Genomic DNA, 15201 nt, shown 5'->3' with positions numbered 1-15201 from the left:
TCTGAGGTTGTCTCTATGGCCAGCAAACCTGGCACCTTCCTGGCGTCATAGAGCAGCGACTTGCCCTGTGAAGGATCAGCCCCAGAGCTGGAATGTTGCTTTCTACCACGTGTTCTGTTTTCCTTCCAGCACTTGGAAGGGGATCAAGAACTTGCTCACAGTTCGGAGAAGCACGACAGTGTTGCTGATTGATTCCAGGCTGCAGAGGCTGTGCTGTGCTGCGCAGAGGGGCCTGGTGGTGCTGCTGAAGGCAAATCAGCCCACACGAATCAACGGGCACCCCTCAGGCAGACCTGGCCTTTCTCCCGGGCCCCTTCACCTCCCTGATTGCTTGCTCTGTGGTATCTCTTGTCTAACAGGTTAGGGAAGTCCAAGGTGCCAAGGGTCAATCTTGGGGGCAAGTGACATCACGCACATCATGATGCAATTAACACCCTTCAGAATTTGTGCAGTTGGGGAGATCATATCAGGATGCCTGTGATGATAGTATGGCTTGCTCCAGAGGCCTGTGGGATCACTTGGCTATATTGCAAATGGCCTCTTGTCTTCAGAGTGGGAAGGACCATTTAAATGCCAGGTATAGCGTATCGCTGTCTTGAAGGGTTTTGTGCTTTTAAAGCTTTTGCTTGAAAATGCCCCAGCAATGCAGTTTCATTGTGTTCCAGTTTATGACTTTTGAATACTGCATCTCCATTGTTCTGTATGCCTGCCTGTTGTGTGTGCAAATTCTGCTCCTTCAGAGATGCTTCAGTTCTGGGGCACACCCTGCACCCCACCCACCCCGAGAGGCACTTGCATTGGCCCGAGTCCTCCTCTATTGAACAGCACGTCAGCCGGTCATGTTAGATGTCTTTGTTTTGTTTGTGATTCTCCAGTATTGTCTTTAAACCTCGTGGAGGTGCGTGGAAAGCAGCAGCTGATGGACAGCAAACGAGCTTGATGGATGCACCAAGCGAGACCAGAGTTTTGCAACCATTCTTCCATTTTTGCACCGGGTTATGTTCAGCCAGCACTTTCATTCAGAAATAATTATCCCGGAGTTGAAGTCTGTCATTAAACAGTGGGGGGCCAGACCTAGTCTGTAGCGTCTCAAGGCTCAGAATCTCAAGCTCTGCCACAGCAAGGAGGAAGTAGTTGTGAATTGCCATAATTGGGAAGACAAGGGATTTTTGCTGCAGTTCCAGCCTGTCTGTGCCATTAAGTGCAGCAAGGAAAAGGGCTGGGGGTGGGGCAGCTCAAGAAGGGCACACGGGGAAATTGGGGCCCTGTCATGGAACTGGGGGGTAAAATGGCCCCTGTGAGATCTCTGCCTTCACTCCCTAATTGTCTTGCCTCGGTCTTTTGTGGAGAACTTGGAACTAGACACTTGAAGAGACCGGGAGTTTGCAGTACTGAGAGAAACCGCCAGGTTTAATGAGCCAATCCGGGAAATCCATGGAGCTACAAAAACGCCCTTCAGGGTTTCGTGGCTGGAACTTGAGGGTATCCCTAAGTGCAGAGATGCATGGGTGTGGCTAAAAGGTCTATCTGTTGTGGGTGTGACTGCTGGGGAGGAGGCTGCAATTTGCAGTGTGTCCAGTGTGCTCTTCAAGTCTCTCGCCTTGCAGCAAATGTGCCCAGTTCTCAAAGCCTCTGCGGTAAGTAAAATCCTGCAAGATTGATGCCCTGCCGAGAAGAAAATCAGAGCTCTACAACCTGGTGGGGGGGGCGGCCTTCCAGCCCTTTATGCCTGGTGGTGATGGGTGCGTTTTATGCATCCCTTGCAGGGAGTGGGGGGAATGCTAATGTGGCTGCTTTGCTGGTGAGGTGGCAAAGTAGCCTGCCTTGAGTGTTGCCCTCTTCTAGCTTGCCATTTCAAAGGCAGCACAGGGCACCTCCTGGCAAGATGTGGGTGGGAAACTGCCTGTCTCCCCTGCTGGCCCCAGAGTAGCTTTGCACCCAGTGGAGGCCCAACTGGGTGGGCATCAATGTGGGCTCCTGCCTTGCTGTGGATTCATACGGGGGAAGCGGGGGAAGCAGGAGGTGCGACTAGAAAAGCGCTCCATGGGAGTCCCCCCAGCAGCTGACTGACTGTGCTGGGTTCTCAGAAGGAGCAGCAGTGAAATCAGGCTTAAGACTTTGGGCGTGGAATGAGGGTGTCACCATTCCCCAAGGAAGTGAGTTGGACACTGCTGGGGGTAATAGGGTATGGAGACATCTGCATTCACCAGCCTGCTGCTCCAGAGGGCAGGACATGGGCAGAGTAAGTGACCCTTCCCAGTGCCCAGCAATGTGAGCCTTAGCCTTGCTCTTTACAGGAGGGATGTCAGGTGTGTGCCTGCATTCCCAGATAATGGCACAGAATTGTAGTTGACCAAGTCTGGTGGCTTTTGCTCAAAACGCAAGCATTTAGCTCAAGGCACGGAAGACAAAATGGGTTCTGGCAAAACCAGGTATGGCTACTCCTGGCCCCACCCAGTCCCCACACAGCCTCTGCTTTTTATGGAACAAAAAATTCCCAGCTTTTTTCTTAAATCTGGATTTTGGCAGAGTTGGTAATAAAGGAAAAGAATATTTTTTGCCCAAGGTGCAGTTGTCTTGTTTCAGAACAGCCTGGGCTGCCCTATGAAAGGAGCTCCCCCACCTTCTGTTAAGAGCTCACCCCTCCCTTGGCAATTCGCACCAGTTGCCAAAACCACTTATTCCCACCCCACTCCCAGAAAGCTGGGCTGGTGGACAGCTCTCCCTTCTAGAGCACAGGGGGGTCCTGCAAGCCCCAGCACAGCATCTTGGCAGCCTCAAAGGTGGGCCAATGTGCAGTGCAGGGTGAGCGAAGGGTGTGTGTGCTGGGGCTGGCCTTGGGTCAGGCACACAGACCACCTGTTAAGCCAGCTGTGAGGAAGCAGGCAGCCTCTTGCTGAGATGGGCTCAGTGGTCAGTTCCTGGCAGATCAAAGGATCATTTCCAGTTGGTCTTGCTTGCCTGTCCGTGCCAGGTGGGGTGGAGATGAGATTCCCATGCAGGGGACAAGTGGGATTGGCTTTCGCACTGAGTCTGCCTGTCTTAAGGTTGCTATCAGGGAGTTGGGAGCAGCCTGGGCACTGGCCCGGAAAACCCAAGCCGGTAAAGGGCAACCTGCAGCAATTTCCCTGGTTTAGGTGGGGGTGACCCGACAGAGTGGTGCGAGCACCTTCTTTCCAGGGCAGAAGCCTGGGGGTGCACCTCAAGGCAGCTGCCAGCGGCTGAAAAGTTCCCTCTCTGCTTCAGCCACACCAAAGGGCCCTTCACAAGCCTGGCTGTGAGCAAGTCATGTGGGCAGTGTGTGCCTGTGGCAGCAGTGGCCCCATCAGCAACTACAGAAACCCAGAGGAAGCTTACGGCTGTGGGCATCAGCAGTACCCACCAAGCGTTGAATCCTCACTTCGAACCTCCGTGAACTGCCATCTGACCACGAGGCCGTGGCGGAAGCGACGCTGCAATGCTATGGCGGAGCTGACCGGCTGTCTGCAAAGCTCCCCTGGGACAGCAGGGAAGGCTGGTGCTGCAACAGTAACCATGAGGGAGGGGAGGAAGAGCTGCAACCAAGACCACGGTCTGATCTGCCTCACAGCAAAAGGAGTCTTAGAGTTTGGGATTTTGGTTTCCGGCCTGCCCTACCTCAAAGGGCTGACAGGCCAGCACCCCCATTCCCCTGCTCCAAATCAAAAGCAGCACCAGAAACAGACACAGACCAGTTTATTACTATAAATATAGGAACACACCCTCTGGGTGTGGAAAGAGAAGACAGGCACTAGAAGAGACAAGCATGGGGTGGGGGGGGGGCAGTGGGGAGTGGCTGCCAGTGGAGGAAGAGGCCTCCCACGACAGGGCCACGAGGTGGGCCTGGAGGGCCGGAAGGGGTCCCAAAACTTTGCAGTGGCAGGTGCTGCGCCTGGTGGGGGACAGGAAGAGCGGCCCTCCAGCTTGTGGGCCTGGACACAGGGAGCAGTAGGGGGCAGCTGCACCCTGGCTTCTCTCACGAAGGGCCCCGTCTGGCCAACCACGTGCAAGAGCCAGCCCAGGAGCCAAGTGGAACGGCTGAGCGAGAGAACAGAGAGGAGGGGCCTGAAGGGGATCCCGTGGGGAGGGGAAGGTCCAGGGCAGCAAACCAGGACGGAAAGGAGGTCTTTGCTCCCCATCATGGCTGCCAAAGGGGTCACGCACATCCACACAAAGACACACATCCGGGGGAGAGAGAGAGGAGAGAGGGTGCTGGGCTGAGATCAGCCCGAAGGAGGAAAAACAGTGCCCATCTTGCTTTGCGTCTGAATCTTTGTCCCTTCAGGGTGGGAGGAAAAAGGGAGGGAGGCTGGGTTCTTGCAGGCAGGTCCCCCGGGCACTCTGGGCTGGATTCCTTGGCTGTGGGGGGGCCCCTTTGGCTGGGTGCTTAGGATGGGCTCGGCCCGCTTTCGATGCAGAGGCGGGGCTGAAGAAAGAGGAAGGGCTGCCCGGAGCCCCTGCTCCCGCAGCTTGGGAGGGCACTGGTGAAGTCCGAAGAACCTGGAGAAGGGGAGAGAGGCAGGCTTGGGAGCGTGGCAGCCACGACACTCCTGGGGTTTCGGGGGGGCCGGGGGAGCCAGGCTGCGGAGACTCTGAAGCTCTTCGGATGCTGCGAAGCTGCTGGAAAAGCCGGGCTTGTTTCATCCTCTCTGGGTGAAAGCAGGCAGAAAGGGCTAACCGAACTCGAGGCTTTCGGGAGCAGAGAATGAGGCCCACCCTGGGTTCTGGCTGCCCTTCCCCAGCCCAACCTCCGAGAAGGCATCTGCTAAGCGCAGGAAGGAAAGAGAAGACCTACCGGCTTACTCCTCTATCCCAACCGAGCAGGCGTCCGGGCCAAGGGCTGCCCAGGTGGGGCGGGGCCGGAGGGCAGACAGAAAGGAGGGAGACATTAGAAAAAGGTGCTCAAAATGGAGACGCCCCTTGCCTGGCCACATGTGGGACAGAGCGGGGAACAATTCCCCTCTGTCCTCACCCTCGCGCAGGCAGTCACCTGACCAGGCCCTCTTTGAACCCTGCCTCGCGCCCTCTCCAGACCCACAAACACCCACGACGGGCCTATCCTGGGACGTCTCCTCCGCCAGGATCCCTCGTGTCACTCTGCAAGGTGTCTGTGCGGGCTCAATGTCCCTTGTGGAGAAAGACTGGACGGGCTAAGCAGACAGACCCAGCTCCCCCTCTGCAGCCCCCAGGGTGCTACAGAAGCAAGGAAAGCAGGAAAAGGGGCAGAGAAGCCAGGCTCTTCCCTCCCAGCCGCAAGAAGGAGCATGCGAACCCCAGGCCGGGCACCTTGCATGCCATTACCTGGCAGGCAGACGCTGGCAGGCAGCTCGCTCTCCATTTTCTGGGGGATCCTGGCCTCGCGGCTTTTGCTGCTCTCCTGGACAATATCCTCCTCAGGGAGAGGCTGGTTACCTGGGGGGGCAGGGTAGAGGAAGCGTGTCAGGGCTGGGAAGAGCTGAAGCAGACCTCAACCAGCACCCTGTGGCTGCCTGGGAGCCTCCCATTGGCCCGGGGCTTCTGCACGCAGCATGCTTCTCTCCAGACAGGCCCTGGCCCTCTTTTGCTCCTACCTGTTTCCGCAAGGACAATTATCTGTCCTCCTGAGCCATCCCACAGAGCACGTCTGCCCAGGGTCCCCAGCGGGGCTTACCTTGTGGCAGTGGGACAACCGCCTCCGCTTCTTCAGCTGCCAGGCTCTGGAGGACAGACAACAGGGCAGGTTTAGCTCTGCTCCTCATGGTGGGGGTAAACCAGGGATCTCCATCAGATAGGGAACTCTACTGCTCTGCTAGTTTATGTGCCCGTGTCCACTTTGCCAAAGAAAACACATCCAAAGGCCAAGGGAAAGGCCATCGCAATTCCTTCCAGCACCTGCCGGAAGGGCCTCCTGCAAGAACCCTTCAGGCCCAGGATAACCATCCCCTGCCCTTTCAGGTTCAGCCTGGACCAGGACTGCAGACCTGAGGAAGTGGGGAAGGTCTGCTGGGAAGGGCGGAGGCACCACCCAAGAACTGCGGGGATGAAGCTCCCCAGGAAAACAGATCCCCTTGGATCTTATTACCAATCTGCTGATGTTCGCGGTCTCCATGGGGGCCTACTTCCTTGGTCAGGGAGCAGACCAAGCGGGCCAAGTGCCAGCACCAGGGAGAGCCTGGAGACCCTTCCAGGAGGTGCAGGGCCTCAGCCGTGGGAAACCGCACTGTCTGGCGTCCCTTGCGCTGCTGCCACCAGGAGTCTTGTGGCTGCTGCTGCGGCGCCTTTCTCAACATGCTCCCCGGCTGTGGCCATTGTTCCACACGCCACAGAGCTGGGCCCACAGCAGACTGCCGAGAGGGAATCGGAACAGAGTGCTCTTCTGCAGCACGGCGACACTCACCTCTGGGGAGCCGTCTTCCCGCAGGACACGCTCTCCCCTGGTGAGGGAAGGCTCCAGCTCCGAGTCTTCTGAGAACTTCTCCTCGTCCTCTTCATGGATCGGTGAAGAGGGGGACCGGAGAGTGCTGTGGACAGTGGTGGGGGGGGGAGACTGCAGTGGCCATAAGGGAATGCTGCCACCAGCCTCCTCTTTGGCATGGGGCTGGGGTCAGGGGTTCTTTGGGACGGCGCAAGCAAGCTCCTCCTCGGATGCCTGAACGCAGCCTGCGACGAGAGGCGGCTGCCCAAACCCTCCGGGTTGCCAAGGCCCAGACCCCCCAGCAGGCAGAGCCGCAGGCGCCGCAAAGGCCAACCCCAGGGGGCCCTTAAGGGAAAAGCCGACCTCTCCACCGCCCCAAAGGAGGCAGGAGGGGTCCATGAGACGGCCCTCGACTGCTCACCTGTCCGGGGACTTGCTGCGCTTGCTCTTCTGGTGGCTGCTCTCCAGGCCTCGGTCGAGCCCCACGAGGGGCCTGCTGGGAGGAGGGAGGCCATCCAACACCCCAGAGTAGCTGATCTCATCGTAGAGGGGAGCCGACGGGATGGACGGCGAGATGGACCGCAGGCCGTTCAGGGCTTCCAGCAGGGAAATGGGCTCGTACCCTGGAGGGATGTTGTCTGCGCACTGCAGGGGGAGCCAAGTGGGGACAGCCACCACTTGTGAACAGGGGGGGCCACACCTTGCCGGTTCTGCTCTCGCAACTGCACAGAGACAACTGCCAGAGCCTAAATTTGTAGCACAAACTAATACCCCACCTTTACCGGCAACCCTCAAAATGGGCCAGAAAGATCAAGAATAAAAACCTCAGATAGGAACTGAAACAGAGGAAAGTTAAAAAAAAAAAGATAATCTCAGCATCCCAGACGTCCTTGCCTTCCAAACCCCGCCCCCCGTGCTGGTGGGCTGCTTCGTGGGCGCTCTGCAGTTTGACCGCTGCGCCTCAGCCTTTGCAGAGCCCTTGCCTCCTGCCGTCTTCAAGGCGTTGCTTCCACACAAGGAACACCATCTCCACCTTGGCAGAGAGATGTTGTGGAAGCTGAGCGGCGATCACCGGGCTGAAGCGTTTCAAGCGTGTAAGGAGGGAGGGGTGGCAAGCAGCCTGGCTGTGCGGGGGGTGCCGACCCTGGCGGGTGGGGGGCCCTGCAGGAGGTCTGGCTCACCGAGTGCTCCTCGCGGTCCAGGGTCTGGGCCAAGACAGGGCTGAAGGAGAGTGGGGACAAGGCTCCTGGCTTTTTCCTCACTGCCCGGATCTGCAGCAGCGCACGGAAGGCTACGTGGGAAAGTGAGAGGTATTGTTTTGCTCTTCTGTGCCCAGATTTTTCCACCAAGGTGCCAGGGACCCCAAGCACCCGCTGGCTGAGGACATTGGGGTGGCAAAGGGATCAGACCTGCTGGGGGCCACTGCCCTTTCAGACAGCCCTGGTGCACACCTGAGCTGCTCGTGGGCCCTTCCAGGGACCTCAGTCTTGAGTGCACCCAAAGGAAATGAGGCCACCACGATCGCTATAGGATTCCACCGCTGCTTCCTTGCCCTCCCTCTCCCCCCACCCACTCACGCAAACGGCAGATGGGGCAGTTGTTGGCCTGGTAGCGCAGGGTGTCGGCGCAGGAGTTGCACAGGCAGAGGTGCCTGCAGGGGAGGATGAGAGTGTCCCGCAGGTCGGAGAGACACACCACACACTCATTGCTGTTGTCGCTGTTCTCCTCATCACAGGGCTGACAGGGGACAAGGCTCATTAGCTGGGAGCCCCCCCACTTTCCTACCCCAGGTCCACTGAGAGCTCTGCCCCTCTCTGGCGGATGCAGCCGGACCTGGAGCCCTGCCATGGAGAGAGTGGGAACCCCTCGGTCTGGCTGGAACCTCCAGCCAATGAGCATGCCAAGCAGGGGAGGCGGGTGGGGACAGAGGGAGAAGGAAGTTTGGACACCTCCTCCCACCCCAGAGGGAAATTCTCCTCTGGGCAGACTGAGAAGCTCGGGGAGAATGACCTGTGCTTTGTCCCTGGGTGGAAAGGGGCACCCAAGGGCCCTGGGACTGCTCCTTCCCTACCTTGGTTTCTTGGTTATTCTTGTTCTCAATGCCGTAGATCTCCTGGAGCAGGTAACTCACCCGGTCAACCTGCAGGACGGGGGGCAGGACAAGCAGCCACTCAACACCCACTGGCAGTACTTCGTTTTTTAAAGAATATAAGGGTGCCTGTGCCCATTCCAAGCAGATTCCAAATTCTTGGTTACAATAAAAATAACTAAAACCCAGCTTAAGAAAAGCTCTTTTTTTTAGCACTCTCAATAACCCCACAACATCTGGCTCAAAAAGAATGCTTGAAGCCCCTTTCAAAGCTGTACTGAGAAGGGAGCCACGCTCAGCTCCAGGAGCAGGGGGTGCAGTAGTCCAGGCCCTGCCTTGCAAAGGACAGAATTGCCTGCCTCAAAGGCAGGGCCTCCAGAAGTTCCCCCCGAAAATCCAAGAGGAGACAGGGCTGTGGATCCCACCTTCCGCCCCGCTGTCAAGCCCGGCACTCTCTGCTCAGCAGCTCTGGAGCGGCAGCCCGGCCAGGACTGGAGGGCAGTCTAGGCATTTTCTCCCCACCTGCCACCCAACAGTGCTTCCCAGCTGGGGGGCCAGAAGTCCGCAGTGCCCCTTGCTGCCCTGCTGAAACCGGTAGTGAGCGCAGGGGAGGGCTTCCCGGGAGCAGCTCCCAACCCCCCAGGATTGCAGGAACAGACTTACAATCTGCTTTTGTTTCAGGGGCTTTGCAGAAAAACTACCGTCGACGTGCTAGTGAGCAAGAACAAAGAGACAGATTAGCCCCGCCTGAAGAGAATATAAGCAGCCCAAGTTGCTTGCGAAGGAAACCCCGCAACCCAGTTTCTGGGGTTGCCGAGCAGATTCCTGAATCCATAGCATTACAAGACCAGGCGAAGCTCAGAAGATGTGGAGGTTTCCATTTACATCCAAAAAAGCAGAAGCTAAAACACCACTTGGAATAGTATTAAGAAGCAGCCCAACCCAATTTACACCCGCAATGACTAGAGAGCAGATCCCCACCTCCCCAGATGCTCTGCCGCACTGCGCCTTGGAGTTCCAGGCACGCATCAGAGCTGAGGCTGGCTGCCTCCGCACAAGACCGGCCGTTAGCCAAGGGGAGAGGGGGAATCCAGCACCCTGCAAGCCAGCTGCTTACCTTTTCGAAGGCGGCCAGGAGGATGTGGGCGTGGCCAGTCACTTCCACAACAACTAGGAGGCAATTACAAGGCCCATCAGGATGGGCAAAGAGTCCAGCAGCTGGGGTAGCTGCATGCCTCTGAGCCAGGAGTAAGAAAGCTGACAAGAGGCAAGCCTTCCGCTGGGGGGAGCCTCTGCTCGAGGCCACTTAGGCTCCCATAGTCAAGCCCAGGAGGCAAGGGGTCCCTTCCCAGGACAGGGGGCACAAGGGAACACCCCCCCCCAGCTTTTCAAAGCCTGAGGACTGAAGGGAGCAGCTCAGCTGGGACGGCTCTCCACGGGAGAGCAGGAGGCTGGCAGAATGGGAAAGCCTTTCTTTCCTTCCAAGCATGGCATGCGATTAAAAAATTGGCATGCTTTCTGGCCCAAAGAAGCTTGCCATCCTTAGTATTGCTTCGACCTCTCAACAGGCGGTGATCCAAGCTCTTTGGCCCTCCTTTTCAACCCCCCACCCAGCACGGCCATCAGCCCCAAGAGGAACCGCCCAGCCACAGACAGGAAGCCGATTCGCACCATCGCCTTCATCTACCACGGCCTGGATGACCACTGGAAAAATGCCCCGGTCCAGATCAAAGTTCAGCTGGAAGAAAAGGCCGAGACAGGATTAGCAACGGACCGAGGGCACAACGGAACATTTCTCTTATGGCATCGGAGCACACCTTGCTTGCTCACGTTCGTGCTTCCGGACAGGGGCAGAACTACTCCTTGAAGAGAGGGGATGGAGCCCGTGGCAGAGGCAACCCAGGCCAGGCACAGCTCGCCCTCCTGGCACCTCCCCAGGGCTCCCTACAGCCTCAACCTGTTTCATGGCAGGTGGGCATCGGCTCTGCTGCCAAAAGAACCCCACTGCTTTGCATTCGCAGCCCTCAAGGGCCGACCCCAAAAGTCTGGGGAAGCCAAATCTATGCCAGGCCACGAAACAAAATGCCCCCTCATCTCCCTGGGAAACAGCTGGGGGGGAAGTCACCTCTTCATCCTTCCAGGTAGAGAAGTCGATCTTGAAGGAAGGCAGTGAGAACTGCTGGCTCACCCCTCGTTTGTAGTGCACCGTCTCCGACTGCAGGGAAGGGTTCTTTGTGCTGTAGCTGCAGGTGAGGAACAAGGGCCAGAGAGCAGCGTTTGGCCTGCCCTCAGACATGGGCACCCACCTCCCTCCTAGTTTGGCCCCACTTTCCCTACAGGCAGAAGGACAGGCTCTTGGGGCTGCTGCTGGTCAGTTGTGGCCGACTGAGCAACGTTCACATTCCTACGTGGATCAGACCACCAAAAGAAACAGGGTTTGGGCCAAAGTTACATTCGAGGGGCCCGTCCATTGCCCAGCACCGCAGCCCACCGTGCTTACACAGCCATGCCACCGATCAGTTCCTCCGTTGCTTGGCAGTAAATGGTGATGGCCACCCGGGCATCGGCATCAAAGGTGAACTCGAGACTGTACAAAGCCTTCTGCTTCCCGTTCTCCTCCGTGGGGCTGTCAGCATCTTCTTTGTACCTGCGCCAAGGTGAGCAGAGGCACAACCGTGAAACTTACCTGCAGCATCTTCTGGATGGGCAAAAGGTCAATTCAGCAACTGAGCTCTCTCAGTCTCCTTATGTTTCTCAGCCTTTTACAAATATTGCAGCGATAACGGTAATTGCCTCTCACAGTTGCGCTGTTGACAATCTCTTCTAAGGTGCTTCCAAAGATTTCTTTAGTGTTTCCTATGTGTTTTTTTTTAAAGGGCTTACATTATAAAACAGTAAGAAGAAAAAGCAATATATTTTCTTTTAATAACTACAAACAAAACCAAGTTCAGCATAAATACCCATCTCACCTTGCATAAATACCCATCCCACCTTCCACCTTCACTCAATTTCTCTGCCCAGACTCTGCTATTCTCTCCGTTTGGGCTTCTCAGTTGCTTCCTTCCCACTTAAGCAGCGCAACTCCCAGCTGCCTGACCACTTACGACAGGCCGTTCAGAGAACAGGAAGAGCCCCTGAAGTCAATCTTAAAGGCTACACCACAAAAGGATCAATCGTATGGAACTCTGCAGCTCAAACCAAGACCATCCTGTTCAGCCACACGCTGAGAGACGCCATCTCCCATCTACCAGTTGGGAGCTCATCTTGAAAAATAAGACCCTGATTTACAAGGAACCAAGAAAACAGCACGGGAAAAACAAGCTATGCTACCACCACAAATACGCAGTCCCAGCATTAACTGCAAAGGTAGGATCACACAACGTACATTTTAAGCTCTTCCAGCCCAAACAGGCAGCAAATCCCAGGTGCTGGAAGAACTCCAGACAACCACAGTTGGGCACTAAAGTACCTGACCAGACGCAGGGAGTCCTTACGGATATTCACCAAGCTGCGAAGGGTCTTCACTGGTTCGTGGGGTGCTGGGGTCACGTAAGGAAACTGGAAAGACAAACCAGCAGCCCTTGAGGCCAGGAGAATGGCAGGCAGGCAGCATGACCTGGTCCAGGCAGAAGGGATGGGAGAATTTCCCCCCACCTGCAGCTGGAGCACAGTTGGGGCAGTCCGGCTTCCCTGGGGCTGCATCCAGGTAACACACATGTCCCAGTCAGTGAAAGACTTTGCAGCTCTACTAGCGCGATAGTAAAGGTAAAGGTTTCCCTTGACGTTAAGTCCAGTCGTGTCCAACTCTAGAGAGCGGTGCCCATCTCCGTTTCAAAGCCGAAGAGCTGGCGTTTGTCCGTAGACAGTTCCGTGGTCATGTGGCCGGCACGACTAAACGGAACGCCGTTACCTGCCCGCCGAAGCGGTACCTATTAATCAACTCGCATTTGCATGTTTTCGAACTGCTAGGTTGGCAGGAGCTGGGACTAGCCACGGGAGCTCACCCCGTCATGCGGATTCGAACCGCCAACCTTCCAATTGGCAAGCTCAGCAGCTCAGCAGTTTAACCCGCAGCGCCACCGCGTCCCCTCTATATGCTACACTTATTCCTGGCTGGAGTCTCTGGGCACGTTGCATGAATCCAACTTACTTGGTTTATGTTCCAACATACTGAACAAGCCCCCCAAAAGAAGTGAGTTTGGGAATTACAAGAACGGAATCGTGCACATATTCATAGTTTGGAGAAAACATCAGTTGAAATCCAACATTTCCCACATTTGAAGTTCTACTTCTTTTTCTTAAAAGATGCGTTCAAAAGCTTCAGTGAGATGCATTTCCTGAAGCCTGCACGCATACTTAAAAGAAAGGACGAACAAACTCACGGGTGACACCGTGGCTGCCTCCCTTCCCCCAGTTCGTTTGGCTACTGAATAGAATCCAGCTTCTGAGCAGAAAGGTCCGGAGTGGCTGCCTGCACTTGCCTGGACAGGGCGGTTGCCCAGAAAGTTGAGGTCCATGTTCTCCCCAAAGAGGTAGCCCTCGGGATGCGGCATATCGAACTTCTCGCCTCCCATGAAAAAGTGACTGGCGAAGTAGTTCCCTGAAGCCGAGAGAGACGGAGAGGCAGAGAGAGATGAGACCCCCACGCCGCCGGCCTCCTCGCCTTCCTTGGCCCGAAGGAGCGACCGGCCGCGCCAGTAGGGAGCCGGCCGGGCCCGGGAAGAGGCCTCGCGCCGGCCAAGGAGGGCGGCCCGCCTGCCAGGCCGCTCCGGTGCTCCAGCTGGGACGAGCGCCCGGGTCAGCCGATCGTCCGACGTGCGGCGCGGTCCTATAACGCGGGTCCCGCGGGAAGGCTGTCGTCTGAACCCGGGGGCCCTGCCCCAGCGGACCCGCGAGCATCTCCGGGCGTGGGCCCTCAGGGGCCATCCCCGAGGTCGGAGAGGGCAGCCCCGGAAGCGCCGCGGCTCGGCGGGGGTGCCCGGGAGTCGCGCACCCGCTTTCCCGCCGCCGCCGCCGCCTTCGCAGCCCGGGGCTCCTCCCCCCCAGCAAGCCCCGCTGCCCCCGCCTCCCGGGAGCGCCACCGGGGCCTGGAGAGGCGCCCGGGCAGCGAGGGGCTGCCAAGCGCGGGATCGGGGAGGGGTCCCCGGCCGGCGCCTGCGCAGAGGGCGGGGGGTTGGGGGCGCCAGCGGAGGGGGCCGCCGGAGCGAGGGCCGGGCCTCACCGGACTTGGGCGGGTAGCGGTAGGCCGAGTTGGCCTGGATGTCGATGTCCTCCACGCCGGCGATGCGGCGGCTGAGCAGGGAGCCCATGGCAGGGCAGGAGCTGGCGGCGGTCGCCCCGTTGAGTCGCCCGTCAGGCTGGCCTGCAGGCCGCTGGCGCGCGGAGCACCACGGGAAGGCGAGTCATCGCGCCCCGCCCGCCCGGCCGTCGTCGGCCCGCTCGCCTTGCCGCAGACTACGCTTCCCTGCAGGCGCCGCGCTCCCCGGGTAACAACAAGCGCCCGTCACCTCGAACCGCCCTAAGGGGAAAGGGCGGGCGCTACGGGCCGTCAATCAAGTCAGCCAAGTCCCTGCAGCTGGGAAAAGTGTAGAAAGAACGGCGGTACGTTGAAGAGGGAGCACTGGACTAGGGCGGAAGCCCCGCTTTGGCTGAGGATGATGGGAGTTGAAGTCCAGATGATGGGAGTTGAAGTCCAGCACAGATGGAGGGACAGACGGACGTAAGCAGAACTCCGTCATCAGAACACTTGCTGCTGATCGCCCAAAGGAGCCGACGCTGGGGAAAGCGGTTGAGGGGTGGGCGCAGTGCACGCGCCGAATAAAGGGGCTGCACGTGGGGAGGGGGGCCCGTCTCGCAGAGCCGGAAAGTTGCTCGAGAGGGATTGCCGGACCCAAAAGCGCGCAGCGGTGGCGCGCGGCCTCCGTCCACGGTCCTGAAAGGAGCGGGCGCCTGGCTTCCGGGTCCTGCCTCAGCGCTTCATCTCTCCTGAGACTCCTGGCCCACGGCTGGAAACCACCGAGGGCGGCGAGAACCCCAGAGTTTCTCCCGCCACGACCGGGTCGTCCCCGGCCGGTGCCAGGCTGGCTGGACCTCTCCCGCAGAGCCGCCAGCCTCTCCGCCGCACATGGCCGGCCCCCAAGCTGAGGCTTCTCATTGGCCATCTGCCCCGTCACTCCAGCCGCAGCGCCCTCCCCCTCTACGGAAAGCAAAGGCTGGCGGGAAACGTGGCCCGGGAGCTGGGCTGGGCTGGCAGTCTGGGCAGCTACACCGCTGCCTACTGGAGTTTCTCCCGGGGAGGTCGAGTGTTGAAGGACCCCGGCTTCTGTTGCCCCCAGCGTGAGCCTGGCTGCTCCTGCAGGCGGCCCACTGGGAGTCAAGGTGCTCTGCCTGGCCCCCTGGGAGGGGGGGTTTAGATTCCTCAAGCATGCGCAGAGTACCCCTTACTTTCATCAGATGAAGCAGGTCTGTTCCTGAGATAGGAAGAAGGCCAAGAGTGGAGGCTGCCTGCCCTCATGAGTCTTCTTTGGTTCTGCATCCCTGACTCTTGGCCCTCACAGCACACAGGAAAAGAGGTGTTTTTCTGGTGGACGAGGAAGGAGAGGCAGGTTTCTGCCCCAAGGGCCTTGGTTTGGAGAGTAATGGACTGTCGTCAGGAAAGCATGCCAGACGAGGAAGGAGAGGCAGGTTTCTGCCCCAAGGG

The 15201-nt window shown here is 58.2% G+C and overlaps 2 protein-coding genes across 4 annotated transcripts in view; both read right to left on the bottom strand.

The window, feature by feature from the left end:
* Positions 1-3701: 3701 nt before the first annotated feature.
* On the bottom strand, positions 3702-13895 carry MGRN1 (mahogunin ring finger 1). 3 transcript variants are annotated; one of them, XM_063314982.1, is made up of 17 exons: positions 13723-13895; positions 12983-13101; positions 11971-12059; positions 11002-11148; positions 10627-10744; positions 10173-10239; positions 9619-9671; positions 9165-9212; positions 8484-8552; positions 7990-8149; positions 7594-7703; positions 6834-7057; positions 6395-6518; positions 5669-5714; positions 5320-5430; positions 4814-4858; positions 4396-4518 (listed from the first exon to the last, which is right to left on the bottom strand). In XM_063314982.1, the coding sequence occupies exons 1-16, from the start codon at positions 13808-13810 to the stop codon at positions 4818-4820; spliced, it is 1614 nt and encodes a 537-aa protein (XP_063171052.1). In that variant the 5' UTR covers positions 13811-13895; the 3' UTR covers positions 4396-4518; positions 4814-4817. The 3 variants fall into 3 exon arrangements, with proteins under 3 accessions (XP_063171051.1, XP_063171050.1, XP_063171052.1); XM_063314981.1 differs by having other exon boundaries at positions 3702-4858; XM_063314980.1 differs by lacking the exon at positions 4814-4858 and having other exon boundaries at positions 3702-4518; positions 13723-13894.
* VASN (vasorin) overlaps positions 12383-15201 on the bottom strand; it is a 61230-nt gene continuing 58411 nt past the window's right edge. Inside the window, exon 2 of the mRNA XM_063314979.1 lies at positions 12383-12392. The gene's annotated coding sequence lies outside the window, so the exon portion shown is untranslated. The remainder of the gene's footprint in view (positions 12393-15201) is intronic.

This window comes from Candoia aspera, chromosome 14, assembly GCF_035149785.1.
Source record: "Candoia aspera isolate rCanAsp1 chromosome 14, rCanAsp1.hap2, whole genome shotgun sequence".
Lineage (NCBI taxonomy): Eukaryota > Metazoa > Chordata > Lepidosauria > Squamata > Boidae > Candoia > Candoia aspera.
The sequence above is the reverse complement of the archived record's forward strand: the minus strand, read 5'-3'. Positions and strand labels throughout refer to the sequence as shown.

Excerpts from the sequence above, each read along its gene's own strand:
- MGRN1 (XM_063314980.1), bottom strand. The coding sequence starts at position 13,810 with ATGGGCTCCCTGCTCAGCCGCCGCATCGCCGGCGTGGAGGACATCGAC. Across the intron at positions 10,240-10,626 it reads CTACCTGGAAGGATGAAGAG|CTGAACTTTGATCTGGACCG; the intron begins GTGACTTCCCCC and ends CTTTTCTTCCAG. Across the intron at positions 9,672-10,172 it reads CGTGGTAGATGAAGGCGATG|TTGTTGTGGAAGTGACTGGC; the intron begins GTGCGAATCGGC and ends ATTGCCTCCTAG.